At 55.4% G+C, this 15,437-nt stretch overlaps 1 protein-coding gene across 1 annotated transcript; it reads left to right on the top strand.

Annotated features, from left to right (window-relative positions):
- The first annotated feature begins 2,107 nt into the window (after nt 1–2,107).
- LOC136562588 (protein eva-1 homolog C-like) lies at nt 2,108–12,641 on the top strand. Its single transcript, XM_066559514.1, has 8 exons — nt 2,108–2,267; nt 5,279–5,478; nt 9,403–9,526; nt 9,699–9,851; nt 10,016–10,159; nt 10,316–10,387; nt 10,726–10,815; nt 11,512–12,641. Exons 1-8 carry the CDS (start codon nt 2,186–2,188, stop codon nt 11,895–11,897), a joined length of 1,251 nt encoding a protein of 416 aa, XP_066415611.1. The 5' UTR covers nt 2,108–2,185; the 3' UTR covers nt 11,898–12,641.
- Nucleotides 12,642–15,437: the final 2,796 nt, after the last annotated feature.

Raw genomic sequence — 15,437 nt, 5'->3', positions numbered from 1 at the left:
TTCCTTCCTTTTGAAGAAGGGAGGAGCAATGGGGTGTGTGCCAGGACCCGCCAGCAAGGGGAGGAAGCTGCAGGGCCTCTCAGACGTGACTCAGCACGGGTCTATCTGGTCACATTCAGAGTCTATCGCACCCACCCAGGTGCTCCTCCAGTGCCTCCGAGCAGTGGGCTGGCATCCCCAGCAACTCTGGTTCACAGCACTACTGCTATCTCTTCCCAGCTGGGAGCAGGGGTTTATAGAGGAAGTGTCTTGCCTGTTGCTCCTCCTGCTGCTCCAGTCTTGGCCCTTTGCCACTCTCCTATCCTCATGCTGATGTCCAGTACCCCAGGGCTTCTTTATCAGTTTGGGGTAAGCGTGGCTGACCTTTTCGCTGCCTCCTGCAGCTGCATTATGACAGGCAGCCACTCGGAGGGAAGGAACAGCTCCTCTCCCAGCCCACCACCCTCAGGGGATCCCTGTGTGGCTTGTCTGAGCACCCCTTGCTGCAAGGAGCTGGGCTGCACAGGGCAAGTGCTCAGGGAAGCTGCGTGGAGCAGTCTGGGCACATGTCACTGACTTTTTGAAGGTGGGGCATAGCCCTTGGGTGGGAAGGACTGCAAAATCTTAAGCTAGGCAGGAGATAAAAGATGCTGAGGCATGCCAGGGAGCAGTGGGGAACCCCACAGTGCCCCTGGCAGCTGCCCAGCTATGTGGTGCTTAGCAGGATGGTGGGATGGGATGTCTTCAGGGCTGACCTTCAGCAGGGCCCCATTCCTGGAACTGGGCTGTTTTGCAGGAAGGATGAACAGCTTGCTTTCCTCCCAGGATGGGAGGGAACTGTTTCCAGTCAGATCACCCTGGCTGCAGAGACAGCAGAGACAGCTTCCCAGCACACACAGGCTTAACTCTTAGGCAAGACCTGTCTTGCATGCCTAGACCACATAACTGGTACCATTGCACAAAATGGGGATCCCCAATGCTTGACTCAGCCAACCCCCCCAGCTCAGATAAGCTCCAGCTTTCCCCAAATAATCAACCCCTGATCAGACAGCAATCTTCCTCAAGGCAATTAGGACGGGAAATTATTTTGCAGACCCCTGGAGCTGACTCCCCAACAAAGATGTTTCCCCTGCTACACAGCCCAGAGTGGTGCTAACACTGGGGGTTGCAGGGGGGTGGGCAATTTTTTTCTGCCCCATCAAAACTTTGGGAGAATTTGGAACCCTACTCAATGGGACAGGACACTCTGACTCATACTCCCATAATCAAGAGGTATGTATTGATGGCACTGTGAGTGTCCCCCAGGGCCATGGCATTGCCTCCACCACAAGCTCAACACCCACCACCCAGCTCCTGCTGTGCACCCCAGGTGAGGTGTGCCAGTACCCACTGCTGCCACAGCCTCCCCAGCTACCCCTGCCTGGGCAATGCTGAGTCTCTGAGAACTGTGATGGCTCCTGGCACTGCCAGCTGCTGCTGTCTCTGCTGATCTCAGCCGGGAGAAGAGCCAGCAGCTCCAGTCCATGGCATTTCCTTCCAGCTGAATCAGCAAGCAGGGATCTAAGTCCTGCAGGTGGGAGGTACAGTATGACACGGTGCCCTCCTCACAAGGTGCCAGAATGCCCAGTACCTGGCCCCACAGAGACTGGGGAGCAGAAACGTGGCAGCAAAGAGATCCCTTCCCACATTGTTGGGTGCAGGGTGTTTGTCTTTTCTGCAGGAACAGCCGCCTGGGAGGCAGTTCAAGGAGCCTTTCCCTTCCTCCTCACAGAGTGAATGGCCGGACATTTGCCGAGATTGAGATTACAGCACACATTTATCTGGATTTCTGTCTCACCGTATCTGGGAGAAAACTGGGGGCACTTTGGAAACCTTGTCAAGCCCTGTTCCTCTGTCCAGGGGAAACAGAGGCGGGAGGAAAGGGGCTGTCGGTTTCTTTGCCAGCAATGGGATGCCAAGGCGCGGCTCACCCATAACAGGGTGCCCTGGGGGAAGTGTTCCTGTGCTGAGAGTGACCCAGCTGTCCCGAGCAGCCTCTGGCCCTGGGCAGCAGGCTAAGAGTGAGTGCACATGTGCCCGCCGAGCGCCGGGACTTCGGCAGGGCAGAGAAGCGAGCCATTGTCCCCGCGCAGTGTCAGCCCGCGGCACCGCCCGCCGCCGATGCCCGGCTGGTGCCAGCTGCCGGGTGGGACACGGCGGCCGTGCCATGGCCGGACTGCTCCGGCCAGCAGTGACCGCGGTCCTCCTCTGCTTTGCTGTGCGTCTGGAGGCCAGCCCGGAGCTGTCCGGTGAGTCAGGATGAAGGCGGGGAGGAGGGGGATGCTGAGAACTGCGCTGGTAGGATGGGAGAGAGAAGCGACAGCACTTTGGTGGGGTAGGGACAAGTGAGGTATAAGCCATGGCAGGCCAGAGTGAGTTTCCCCAAAATGCTGAGACTTCTTTATCTCCACAGCGGGCTGTTCTCTGAAAACACACTGCACACATCCCACAGCCCTGGTGTGCGTGAGAGTGGCTCCCCAGCTCTGCTGAGCTCTCTTGGACAGTTTGCAGGCAGAAATTCAAAGAAACAACATCAAGCCAGTCCCTGAGCTTTGCTGAGCATCCCCTCAGCCACACTGCTCATGTCCTTGGTGCTGGGCAGTGTGTAGAGCTGAAGGAGAACTCGGGGCTACCCTGCCAGCTTTCCCTGCTCTGAGGAGAGGGAAGAGTTGGGTTGAAGCTGTACCTGGTCCCTAGATGGAGCTGGTGGCTGTGCCCCAGCTAGAGCACTCATGAGTAGGGGTGCTGCAGGGTGCCCTGCCACAGGATACAGCATGGGTCAGAAGCTCTCCCCAGGGCTATGCCAGTGAACCTTGTAGGTGTAGACAAGGCAGAAATTTGGGATCCCTTCTGTCCCAGCTCTTTGAACAGTCAGGACAGGTGCAGGCAGGCTGGGCACCAGGAATTCCCCAGGGATCATCTGAAAATGGCCATGCACGACTTCCATCTTCTCAACCGAGCCCAGGTGGGTGAAAGCCTGATGCTGCAGCGTGGGCTGTGGTGAGGAGGATGTGATTTCATCGGGGCAGAGCTAACGGCACAACCACAGCACCGGAGATTGAGTCAGCTGTACTGGCAGGAATCACTCACAAAGTCTGCCTACAGCCTCCTTGACATGGCTCCACCCAAAAAAACATCTTCATAACTGCTCACTGGCCCAAAAGAGTGTGATGGAGAAACCTCCGCACCCATGGCAATGTTTGAGCCTCAATTTTAAAATACTGGTGCCTGCAGCTGGCATGACAGCAGAACAGGGTGGCTGCCTCAAGGCTGGATTTGGGGAAACCCATTTCTTCTTATATTTCTCCCCAACTTCCCTGCCATCCCTAGGATTTGTCTGAGCCCTCTGGATCCAAGGCTGCCCAGCAGTGGGGAGTTTAGGCAGCCCTACATCCAGCAGTGTTGGGTATAGGCAGGCAGGTTTGGAGTCAGTGCTAGGCAGAGGTCAAGGCCAGGGTGGCTCTGAAACCTTCAGGAGCATCTGACTGCTGCCAGGTGTGGGGCTGGTGCTGCAAGTGTGAGACTGCTGCAGGGGATGCAGAGGAAGGGGATGGGAGCTGGCAGCCTGGGCAGGGTCCTGTGCCCCTCAAAGGCCCCAGCATCCAGTGATATGGGGCAACCAGAGGAGAGGGACAGGACAGTTTGTCCTGTCCCCTCTTCATGAGCTCTTCACTCCAAGGGTCTGATCCAGCTCTGTGGCATTCAAAGAGCATCTTTGCATCTGGAGCTTTGACCTGGCTAGAACACCTTGTCTACTGCCATCTACCCTCCTGTACTTCTCCTCTCCTCTTTCCTCCATCATGCAGAGAAGCAATTGAGGGCATGCTTCTGGGCTTCTGGGATGCTGTGGCCACCCACTTGCTCATCCCAGCTTGTGAGAGATAATGCCAAGGGAGAGATTAACTCCAGGCTGGAGGCAGCTCCCAGCTGCACCCACTGACATCCCAGGGAGGGATGCTGACTGCAGATACTGAAGGGTTAGTGGCAGCACTGAAGGTGAAAGGGGCCCTTTGTGCTGCTGAGCCTGGCACCAGTTTGCAGGGGTGGCGGTGGGGGGGGGGAGCTAGTGCTCCCACCTTCTTGTCTTGGTTTGCAGGAGTTTGACACACTGGGGTTTGGGGGACGGGGTGGATGTCCTGCCCTAGGCCCCAGCACTGCCCTGGGGCTGAGCTGCAAGTTCCTCCAAAGACCCCTGAGCTGTGGTCTGGGGTCTGTGATCTGCTCAGAAGCCCCATATTGCCCTGCTGCAGTCTCCCAAGCCTCAAAATAATGCTTCCCCTTTGCTTATGATGCTTCCTATTTGGTTTTGTTTTATTCAAAGATGCAAAGTGCTTCATTCAGGGCCTACACATCACATTTTGTCAGCTTTTCTTGCTTCCTCAGTCTTCTCCAGCAACTGGTGCCTGCTCAGAGCACCTGGCAGCTTGAAAAGCTCTTACTAAAACAGACTCCTTGCCCACCCACTACAGCCAATGCTAACTGGAGGCAATGCTGCATGTTAAGCCCTTAGAGAGACTGCACAGGACAGCCCCACTTTGTTGTCCCCTGTAGGGAAAACAACAGGTGCAGTAGTCTGGGACATGAACTAGGCAGGACTGAAAGAAAGAAGCATTCTGTGATGGGAATTCAAGGAGGAAAGGGCCAGTTCCCATTGAAAGGGTTGTGGGCCAGGAATAGTTTGCAGCAACACACTGGGCTTCTTCAGCAGAGACTGAGGTCAGCTGGGCTCAAGTGATGACTTTGTGGCTCACACTCATCCATACTGACCAGCCAGCTGTGGGAGCTTGCAGCAGCCCCTGGACCCTTCTCTCATCTGGCTCATGGCTTAACTTGTGACAGACTTGTGACAGAGAGCATCCTCCTCACCCTGACTCCAGGGATCATCACTGGGGGACCATCTCTGGCTCACTCTTGTTCTCTCCTCACCGTGGCCCCATAACAAGCCTAATTTTCTCTAAACACTTGACAACTCCATACAGGATTTCTCCATCTTCTCTGACTTGCTGTACTGCCTCCATCTTTCCTTTCCTGTTGCTAACCAGCTCAGCTATTCTGTGCTGCTTTCCAGGCTCCTGGCAGCAATGCTGTATGAAAGGTTTGCTGCAAGCCCATCTTCTCTGCTGCTGTTCTTTGATCTTGTTCACTCCATAAGTGCCTCAAGATATACTCACTGCCACCAGCACCTGGGTGCCCAAGTGCCACCACTGCTGTGGCCCTGGTGTCTCCTCTGGACAATGCCACCCCTGCTTTCCCCTTCCAGGGTACCTGCGCAAGGTGCTGAGGAACCACACTGCCCACACCTGTGATGGAGAGCAGCTCCTCATCGTCTGCCCTCGCAAAACCACCATCAGCATCCTCGGGGCCTTCTATGGGCGCCGAGTGCCCAGCACCAACCTTTGCCCCAGCCCCGACAATGCCTCCCAGGAGAGCACCGAATGCACGTCTGCCACTGCCCACCTGGTAAGGGAGGGATCGCAGGGGCCAGGCTGCACAACCCTCTGTTTCCACATCATTGAGCTGCCTGCTTGGGCAGGGGGGCTTCAGGCAATGCAGCCTCACCATTCCATGAGGAGGTTTTCATCACCATCAGGATTATAGAATAATGGAATCAAAGAATCACAAACACTTCTTGGACTCTGTTAGGTTTGGTGCTGAGACCATTTCTCTGGGGAGCCTGTTCCCAGCCACCCTCTGTGGGAGGAACCTTTTTCCAACATCCAGTCTAAACCTGCTCTCATGCAACCTCAGCCCATTCCCTCGGGTCCTGTCACTGGTCACCACAGAGGAAAGATCAGTGCTTGCTCCTTCTCTTCCCTTCATGAGGAAGTTGTAGATTGAAATGAGGACCCCCTCAAGACTCCTCCAGGCTGAACAGGCCAAGTATCTTCAGCCAGTCCTCATAAGACTTCCCCTCAAGGCCCTTCACAGTATTTGTTGCCCTCCTTTGGACGGTCTCTAATAGTTTTGTATCTTTCTTATATTATGGTGACCAAAACTACACACAATATTCAAAGTGAGTCTGCCGCATGCAGAGCAGACATGTATAATCCCCTCCCTGGCCTGGCTGAGCCTGATGCTCCCCCAGGACAAGTTTGGCTCTCCTGGCTGCTAGGGCACTGCTGACTTATATTCAGGTTGTGGTTGACCAGGACCCGCAGCATACACCCAGTCCATACACCCAGGGTTGCCCCTTCCCAGGTGCAGAATCCAGCACTTTACCTTGCTGAATTTCCTGTGGTTGGTGATTGCACAGTCCTCTAATTTCTTGAGGTCTCTCTATGGGACCTCCCTGCCTTCAAGGGAGTCAGCAGTTCCTCTCAGTTTTGTATCATCTGTGATTCACTGTGGGGCCCTTTTCCTAGACCATTTTTGGAAGTTAACGGTGAAAGAGATGTTCTGCCATGTGTTCCAGAGTAGAGCCTGGCAGGAGGCACTGCTGTGTCCTGAGATGACTTTTGGAGCAATCCCACAGGAAGCAGCAGGCTCAGAGAATGCGCTGGAATCTGGGGCTGGCTTCTGGGAGAGGGGCAGTGCCGTAGCCAGGCTGTTGGGTTCATGAAATGAGACAGAACCCCCTGAGATGCTGCACTCACCCCTGTGGCTGCATCCCCTGGGGTTGGCACAGACAGTAGGCAGCTGCCAGAAGCAGCTCTCATCTGTGCTGGCAGGTCCCAGGGACTGGATTAGTGAAGCAGACCAAAGGGGTGCCAGTTTGATGGCAGCAGTTGGTGAGGGGAAAGGGTAGGAAAGCAGAGGCTGACCGAAGAAAAGAGATGAAACGTCCCCAAAGCTAATGCCTAGGTCCCTCAATGGGGACATCATTTCATATGCTGCTTTTCTAAGACCCTGTTCCAGCTCCTTGCTAGGGCTGGGGCAAACCTGCTGCAAAGCCAGTGACTGCAGCTGCCTAGAAGAAAAGGCAGAGAGCCAGTACCAATACTTAGGAGATCACAGGGCTTTCCTACTTGGTCCTGCTCCAACCATACATCCCCTTCTGGGATTCTGCATGTTCCAGGAGCTCTGCAAGCACCAAGCCAGACCATGCTGGCACAGCACCAGGCTGGTCCTATGAGCCATCCTGCAAACACGGGTCAGGATCCCCTTCTGTGCAGGATGGAGAGTATGGCCTGGCAGAGGTGCTTGGAAATTGAAGGGCAGGTCTGAGAGCAGGTCTGTGTAGCTCAGGTTTATACTGGGTAAAAGGTGGGGTGGCCATGCTGGCACAGGTCTGGAATACATGCTGCTGTTTAAGGAGCAAGGATGTCTGGAGCAGAGAGCAAAGAGAGCAAAGCTGCAGCCAAAGCTCAGCTCTGTTTAGGCAGCAACTGGGAACAGAGATTGCTTGTGTTTCCTTAGTGAATTTCCGTTCTGGCAGGCAGTGAAGACCAAGCGGAGGCTCAGTCCTGAGCTGGGCGGGAAGGACAGGGACAGAGGAGGATAATGAGAGATGAGAAGAGGCTCCGTTGTGGATGCTGGAATCCCCGGGCCTGAGTCACGAAGCGGCAGCAAGGGAATAAACCCCTCCCTTCTGCCGGCAGCCTCTGCTCCGCTACAGAGCCACTGCTGTGGGACTTGTGGGGACAAAGAGGGGAAACGGAGGGGCAGGGAGTCCCACAGCCACCCAAGGCCGGGCTACCCAGGGACTCCTGGCAGAGCCGAGGGCCTGCCTCCGCCGCTCGCGGGCTGACCCAGTGCGCAGGAGGGGAGAGGGGCCGCGGCCACCTCGGTCACGGGCGGGGCCCGACCGGCCCGTGGGTGAATGCTGGTCCCCACCTTGTGGCCGCGCGGGGACATTGCACGGACCGCGGGGACGCGAGCCGAGGGGGTCGTGTCAGCGCGCCCCTGCACGGGTGTTAGAGACGCGCGGTCCGGTACAGCGTGGGACGGGACGGGACGGGACGGGACGGTATGGCATGGCATGGCATGGCATGGCATGGCATGGCATGGCATGGCATGGCATGGTATGGAATGGTATGGTACGGTATGGCATGGTATGGTATGGTACGGTACGGTACGGTATGGCATGGTACGGTACAGTACAGTAAAGTATGGTATGGTATGGTATGGTATGGTGTGGTATGGTATGGTGTGGTATGGTATGGTATGGTATGGTATGGTATGGTATGGTATGGTATGGTATGGCATAGTATGGTACAGTACAGTAAAGTATGGTACGGTACAGTACGGTATGGTATGGTACGGTACGGTATGGTATGGTATGGTATGGTACGGTATGGTACTGTATGGTACGGTATGGTACAGTATGGTACGGTATGGCATGGTATGGTACAGTACAGTAAAGTATGGTATGGTATGGTATGGTATGGTATGGTATGGTATGGTATGGTATGGTATGGTATGGTACGGTATGGCATAGTATGGTACAGTACAGTAAAGTATGGTATGGTATGGTATGGTATGGTATGGTATGGTATGGTATGGTATGGTACGGTACGGTATGGCATGGTACAGTACAGTAAAGTATGGTACGGTACGGTATGGTATGGTATGGTATGGTACAGTACGGTACGGTAGGGTATGGTATGGTATGGTATGGTATGGTACGGTATGGCATAGTATGGTACAGTACAGTAAAGTATGGTACGGTATGGTATGGTACGGTACGGTATGGTACAGTACGGTATGGTATGGTATGGTATGGTACGGTACGGTACAGTACGGTAGGGTATGGTATGGTATGGTATGGTATGGTATGGTATGGTATGGTACGGTACAGTACGGTACGGTACAGTACGGTATGGTATGGTATGGTATGGTATGGTATGGTATGGTATGGTATGGTACGGTATGGCATGGTACAGTACAGTAAAGTATGGTACGGTACGGTATGGTATGGTATGGTATGGTACAGTACGGTACGGTAGGGTATGGTATGGTATGGTATGGTATGGTATGGTATGGTATGGTATGGTATGGTATGGTATGGTATGGTATGGTATGGTACGGTATGGCATGGTACAGTACAGTAAAGTATGGTACGGTAGGGTATGGTATGGTATGGTATGGTATGGTATGGTATGGTATGGTATGGTATGGTATGGTATGGTATGGTATGGTATGGTACGGTACGGTACGGTACGGTATGGTATGGTACGGTATGGTACGGTATGTTACTGGGATGCCAGCAGAGGTAGTAACAGCCGTGTAGGACACACAGCTCAGTGGGTGCAGGAGGGGAACTGGTTCAGGAACAGGCACTGGAATTGGGATGTCTGCATCAGGGGTGAGCAGGAGCAGCTATGGGACACTTCTGTAGGGTGAGAGGCCACTTCCCTGAGCTTGGTGATGGAACTGTTGCACAGGATGTGAGAACAGCCTCAGGACTTCTCACCCAACTCACACCTGTTCCACTCTGCTCTCCAGAAGCTGCTGGCTGAGTGCCAGGACCAGCAGTGGTGCCAGTTCTCAGTGCACAGCCAGGTCTTTGGGCCAGATCCATGCCCTGGGACACACAAGTATCTCATCGCTTCCTACAAGTGCCGGCCAGGTGAGGTGGAGCACGGTCTGGGCATGGGCTCTCCCTGACCTCAGCTGCTCAGAAAGGGGCAGGGAGGAGAGCATGGCTGCTCCTGCACCTCGCAGCCCTATTTCAACCCTTCCCTTGGCCTAAGAGAGGTGATTCAGGATGCATCAGGGCACTCAGCGATGTCACTCCCTAGGGAACCATCGGGTCAAGACCGTGTGCGAGAATGACAAGCTCAGGCTGCAGTGTCGACCAAAATCCGTCCTGGCCATTTATTCTGCAAGTTATGGACGATTCCTGCAGGGCAAACCAGAATGCGATGTCTTGAACAGTGGAGAACCCTATATAGGTATGCCAGAATGGTTTGAGACAGAAATGGGGCAGGAGTCATGCAGAGTATGGCACAAGTCCACCACTGGGCTGTACCTGTGTCCCTTGGCCTCTGCTGGCTGATGCCCAGCAGGGAGGGGGCAAGCAGCTCTGCCCATGGGTCCATGCATCATGTCTCTGCAGAGTGTGTGGCTCCAGATGCTCTGCGCAGGGTCTCCAAGAAGTGCCACCGCAAGGGGAACTGCACTGTGGCTGCTGACAAGGCCACCTTCGGAGACCCATGCTTCCCTGGCATGAAGAAGCAGCTGCGAGTCTCTTACACCTGTGGTGAGAGCTCCCCACAGAGCCAGGGCCACAAGGGCCACTGGTGGAGTGTCTCTGCCCACCCCATGCCAGGCAGGCAGGGGTATGGGACCCCCCAGGGAAGCAGGGACTGCAGGGGAGGAGCAGGGTGGTGATGCTTGGCATGTGCTCTCCTTGCAGTGCCCAAGCAGCTGCTGGAGGAGGTGGGCCCTGACAACTCGGACCCTTTCCTGCTCTCGGACTACATACACGGTAATGTGGGGGGAGGAAGGTTACACCACAAGCAGTGGGGCACCATGTCTGTGCTCGGGTGAACCAGCCCTTCCATGTCTGCATCCCTGGTACCAGCCTCGCATCCCTGTCCCATGGTGGAAACCATCCCTTGGTCAGTGCCTATTCTGAGGGGATGGAGGTGGCATCTGCTGGGAGCAAGGGAGAGGAAGACACACAGGGTCATCCCTGTGGACAGCAGAGCACTTGTGCAGGAAGGATGGAGCGTGGTATGGGGAAGGACAGGCAGGAGCAGGCACCTGGGACACAGGGCACTGAGAGCACCTCATGCCTGAGCCTGCACCCCCTTGTCACTGCAGGTGGCTGGTACAAAGGGCCCAGGTTCTCCAGGCTCCAGGAAGACCGCATGATTTTTACTAGTTCTCTGGCAGCTTTTGCTCACCTTTGGGGTATGTGCCCTCCCTGGGTCTCATGCACCACCTGGGGAAACAGGACAGGCTGGGGGGGTGGCTGACATCACGGATGGCCCCAGCTCAACCCAGGGCTCATCTCAGAGGCAGCCAGACCCCAAACCTCTCCAGCAGGGCCAACAGGCACACAAAGGAGCAGGGCACCAAGCACCCATGCTGGGTTTGGGGTGGACAGGTAGGGTGGGAGCTCAGAGGCAGAATGATCCTCAAAGACCCACAGCATCATGAGTCACAGTGTGGCTACAGTCCTGCCTGTGGACCTTCATTTTCCAACAGGCCACATTACCCACTGGGTCTTTTCCTTCCTGCCCTATCTGCAGGCACTGATGGAGACCACCTCTCTGCAGGCAAAAATTTCCCTCGCCAGAGGAAATTACTCATTTAATCCCCCAAGGGATTATTCTTTCCCCTGCTCTGCCTACCCCACATCCCAGTGGAGGTTTCCTTTGGGGAAAGGCCCATTTCAGGACTGGTGGGTGCTGATGAGGGTCCAGGTGACACTTCCATGATCACTGGGGCAGGGTCTGTCCTATCTCTGCAGCCTGGGTGGTGAGGGCATCCCTGCTCCCCTCCTCTTACTCCCGTATGCCTGGCAGAGAGGCTTTGCAGGCACTGATACCCCACAGACTGCAGAGCAGTTTGTACCCTGGTGTCTTTCTTTCCTTTTCCCTTCAGGTGTCCCAGAGAAAGTTGCCCTCTACTTTCTTTGTGGAGTCTCAGGAGGCCTCATGCTGCTGCTGTGCATCATCAGCCCCAAAACAACCTTCCTTCAGGAGGTGGGGGAGGCTCTCAAAGACCCAGAGGTGGGCAGCAGCTCAGAGCTGGGCAGGACCAAGCTGCGGGATGAGCAGGATGAAGACATCCCTGATGACAGCTCCTCAGACTCCTCCTTCCGCCGCCTCACCCGCACCTACCGGGCCACTGACAGCATCTTCGGCCCCGAGCTGACGGCAGCTATGGAGGGAGCAGTGGAGCACCAGGGCCACACTGGGGAGCAGATCTGGATGCCCAAGGAGTCAAGCCCATATGCCATACACAAGATCAAATCGGCCACCAAATAAGAACTGGAAGAAAATGGCTGGAGGGCAGCAGAGGGGTGCAGGCTCAGTGGGATCCAACACAGAGAAACATAAGAGTTTGGGCTCCTTGGGGTGACTGGACATCCTGAGCAGCAGCAGGGTCATGGCTGCTCCAGTGTGTCCATCAATCTACTGCTCCACCAGCTGGGGGTGACATGCAGACTCTCAGTGTGATGAGGGGCTGTGCAATGGTTCTGTGGGCCATGGGGTCCTTTGCCACAGATGCCACTAACCCTAACCTAACCTCCCTGTTCTCAGCTTGCATTGTCTGGCTCTAGAGTTTAACCCTGATCAGCTGTGCCAAGCCCATCGTGAGCCCTTTGAAGCTGCTTGCTCCTATTTCTCCTTGGGTACTGGCTTCCACTCCTGGTGCTGCAAACACACCCTGCACTTAGGCACTATGTCAGCAGCAGAGAGGCAGGAATGGCCAGGACATAGGAAGAGGCAGGTGGAGTGGGTGTGCAAGCACAGCAGGCATCACCAGCACAGCCCCACCAGGGTGCATGCCATCCAGCCCTCTATGCCAAGGGAGCTGCTCCCCAGGCTGGGGCCATTGGCAGCTCAGCATAACCACAGGGTCTCACCTACCTGCAGGCATTCAGGAGCTCTGTCATCCCGTGTTGCTCTATGCTTTCCTCTCTATTTTCCCCAGTGGCAGGAGACCCCAAGTTTTAACTTGCTGTGTTTTTATCCAGTGAATAAATGCGACAGCTCTTAGGCACAATATCTCTCCCTGACCTTGGTCATTAGTAATGAAAAGGGGAAAAAGGACGAGGCAAAGTTCAGCCCTCCCTGTACCTTGCCTCCCATCAGCACTTCTGGCACTAGGCCATGGAAGGCAACAAGCTGGGCCTGTTTTACCACAGGAAAGAATAAGGGGAACGGAAACGGGAAAAGCAGTCCATCTGGGTCCCAGGAATGATGGTCCCCTGTCCTCACTGCTCTTCTTCAGCCTGGGGCTTCCTATCTGGTAAGCAATCCTGGAGCCAAGCTCCCCAGATACCATGCAGAGGAGCTTCTCAGCAGTCCTGCAGTGCCAGGAAGCCATGATGGGGCTGGGGTCTTCTCCAACTCGAAAAGGCAGCACAGGCTTTTTTAGTGCTGTGGGAAGAGTCAGGATGGAAGCAGAAACCCAGCTTTCCTCACGAAAGGGACATGCCAGGCACAAATGCTCTTGAGTCAGCACACAGCAAGAGTCTAGTGAGAGGAGCCAAGGACCTGCATTCTCCCTGATTTGGGGGTTTGCTGGGGGAATGTCAGAGCCCAAGCAGAGCTTGCGGAGGTATCACCTCCAGCTGCCCCCCAGCATCCATAGATTGTGAGCAGGACTGAGACCACAGCCTTGCCTCAATACTTGGACAGCTGGCACAGCTCCTGCTGCACACCCATGGCTTCACCTTGGCACTTCTTGCTCTCCTCATCTTTTCCCCCACACGCCCCATGTCCAGGGGCAATTTCAGCTTGCGTGGTGGGAGTCATACCCCTGAAGCAGGGCTGGGATTCCCAAGAGCCTTGCCAGGAGCACCAGCATGGCAGTGCTTTAGAGACTGGAAAAGCCTGCTTCCCAGTGCCAAGCCTGGGCAGGATAGGCAGACGTGAACCTGTCCCAAAGCAGGCAGCTCATCCCAGCCTCCACAGGGCTGTGGGCAGACTTGGATTGGAGTTTTGGCTGAGGATCTTATCCCACAGGATAACCACTGGCAGTTGGATGTGTCCTGGCTCTGCCTGGCCAGTATGCACCCAATCTGTATTTCTGACTGGGCTATGCACTGCCTTAACATGCACAGGGAAAGGCAGGCTCCTGGATCCCACAGGATCCCAAACCAACAGAAAGCAAGCCCCAGGGAGCCCCCAGGCCAAAGACAGAAGCAGTAACACAGGGGGAGCTGGGTCTGGAGAGGGCAAATGGCCAAGGAGGGAACAAGGTGGGCTGGGGCTGCAGCAATTCTGACCAGTTTTGGGGACTGAAGGGACCCAAGATGTGTGGGACCCAGGTTTAAACCTCCACTGAACCTGTGAGCAGAATTCTGCTCCTGGCTGTCCATGATCCAGGTCTTTCTGCTGGAGATGCATCAGAGCTGCCTGCATGCAGCCAAGCCATGTGCCTGATCCTGCCCATGTAGCCCTTGGGCAGCAGGTTTAAATCCCCCCAGATGCTGGCACTGCTGTATTTCCCTAGCCAGGGGTTCATCAGCTCCACCCACAACAGCAGCACATGAGTGTGCAAATATCTGAAAGGATTTTCTTGGGCTAAACTTAGGAATTTGAAAGGTTTTTCTGGGAACCTGGTGGCCAAAGGAAGCTCTCCTTTGCTGCAGTGCTGTGCTCTGCTGAGTTCACCTCAGCGGGGGCTTCACTTGTGCCAGAGCTCAGTGTAGTGCTAAAGCCCCCAGGAGCTACTGAGGGCACAGGACCACTGCATGGTGGTGGCATGAAAGCAAAGTACTGTGCTGGAAACTCACAAAGGAGCAGAGTGATACATTGAGCATCAAGGATACAAATATGGATCGTGTGTCTCACACATGAAAAGTGGGTGGCTTTTCCAAGACTAATTTATCAAGGAACAAAGCAAGCTGTGGGTGTGAGGAGTCTCCTGCATTCCTTTCCTGATACATCAAATTGACTCCAAGCCAACTGACAGCCTGAGCTCTCCCTGCCTTTTCTGAGCTCTCCCTGCCTGGCAGCCTGGCTGAATGGCAGGGGTTTCCCCAGGAACTGCAAAGCCCTCAAGGCTGGTCCTTGATACACGTACAGTGCTCTTACTCTCAGCAGATGTTCGATGAGCGGCTGGTATCTCATATAACCCCATATTACAGTGACTCTGACCTGTGCCTTGGTAACTTTGACCCTGTCGCTGCGGATGATGGGGCAGTCCCAGTGAGCCTCACCCTGAACTTGGTCAGTCATGCCTGTACAACACCACATGAACACTGCTCCTGTGCTACCTCAGAAAGTGAAAGAAGGGTTAGACTAGATATAAGAAAAATATCTTCCCTGTGAGAAGTGAGGGTGGGCAGGCCCTGGCACAGGGTGCCCAGAGAAGCTGTGGCTGCCCCTGGATCCTTGGAAGTGTCCAAAGCTAGGCTGGACGGGGAGCACCCTGAGCTCGTCTAAATTGTCCCTGCCCATGGCAGGGGGTGGAACGGGCTGAGCTTAAGCTTAAGGGACCGTTTGGTCCCTTCCCACCCAAACCGTTCTGTGATTATCCAAGCGATCCGAGCCCTCCGTTCCCGACGCTGGGTTAAGGAACGTGCACGGCCAGCACACGCTGTCCCCCAGCCCGGTGGGAAAAGGCAGCCCCGGAGGCCTGGGACCCACGGCTGCGGACGGAGGCAGTGGACGCAGTGGAGCCAGCTGCCCGCGGAGGCCGTTTCACCCGCCGAAGGACGGCAAAGACGGCAAAGACGGCAAAGACGGCAAAGACGGCAAAGACGGCAAAGACGGCAAAGACGGCAAAGACGGCAAAGACGGCAAGGCCGCTCCTCGGCCGCCCCCACTCTGCGGCCCGGCCGCCACGACGGC

Source organism: Molothrus aeneus, chromosome 14 (assembly GCF_037042795.1).
Source record: "Molothrus aeneus isolate 106 chromosome 14, BPBGC_Maene_1.0, whole genome shotgun sequence".
NCBI classification, from domain to species: domain Eukaryota; kingdom Metazoa; phylum Chordata; class Aves; order Passeriformes; family Icteridae; genus Molothrus; species Molothrus aeneus.
The sequence above is the reverse complement of the archived record's forward strand: the minus strand, read 5'-3'. Positions and strand labels throughout refer to the sequence as shown.

Coding starts and splice junctions, on each gene's coding strand:
- LOC136562588 (XM_066559514.1), top strand. CDS start 2,186: ATGGCCGGACTGCTCCGGCCAGCAGTGACCGCGGTCCTCCTCTGCTTT. Junction 5,479..9,402: donor CGTCTGCCACTGCCCACCTG/GTAAGGGAGGGA, acceptor TCTGCTCTCCAG/AAGCTGCTGGCTGAGTGCCA. Junction 10,816..11,511: donor AGCTTTTGCTCACCTTTGGG/GTATGTGCCCTC, acceptor TTTTCCCTTCAG/GTGTCCCAGAGAAAGTTGCC.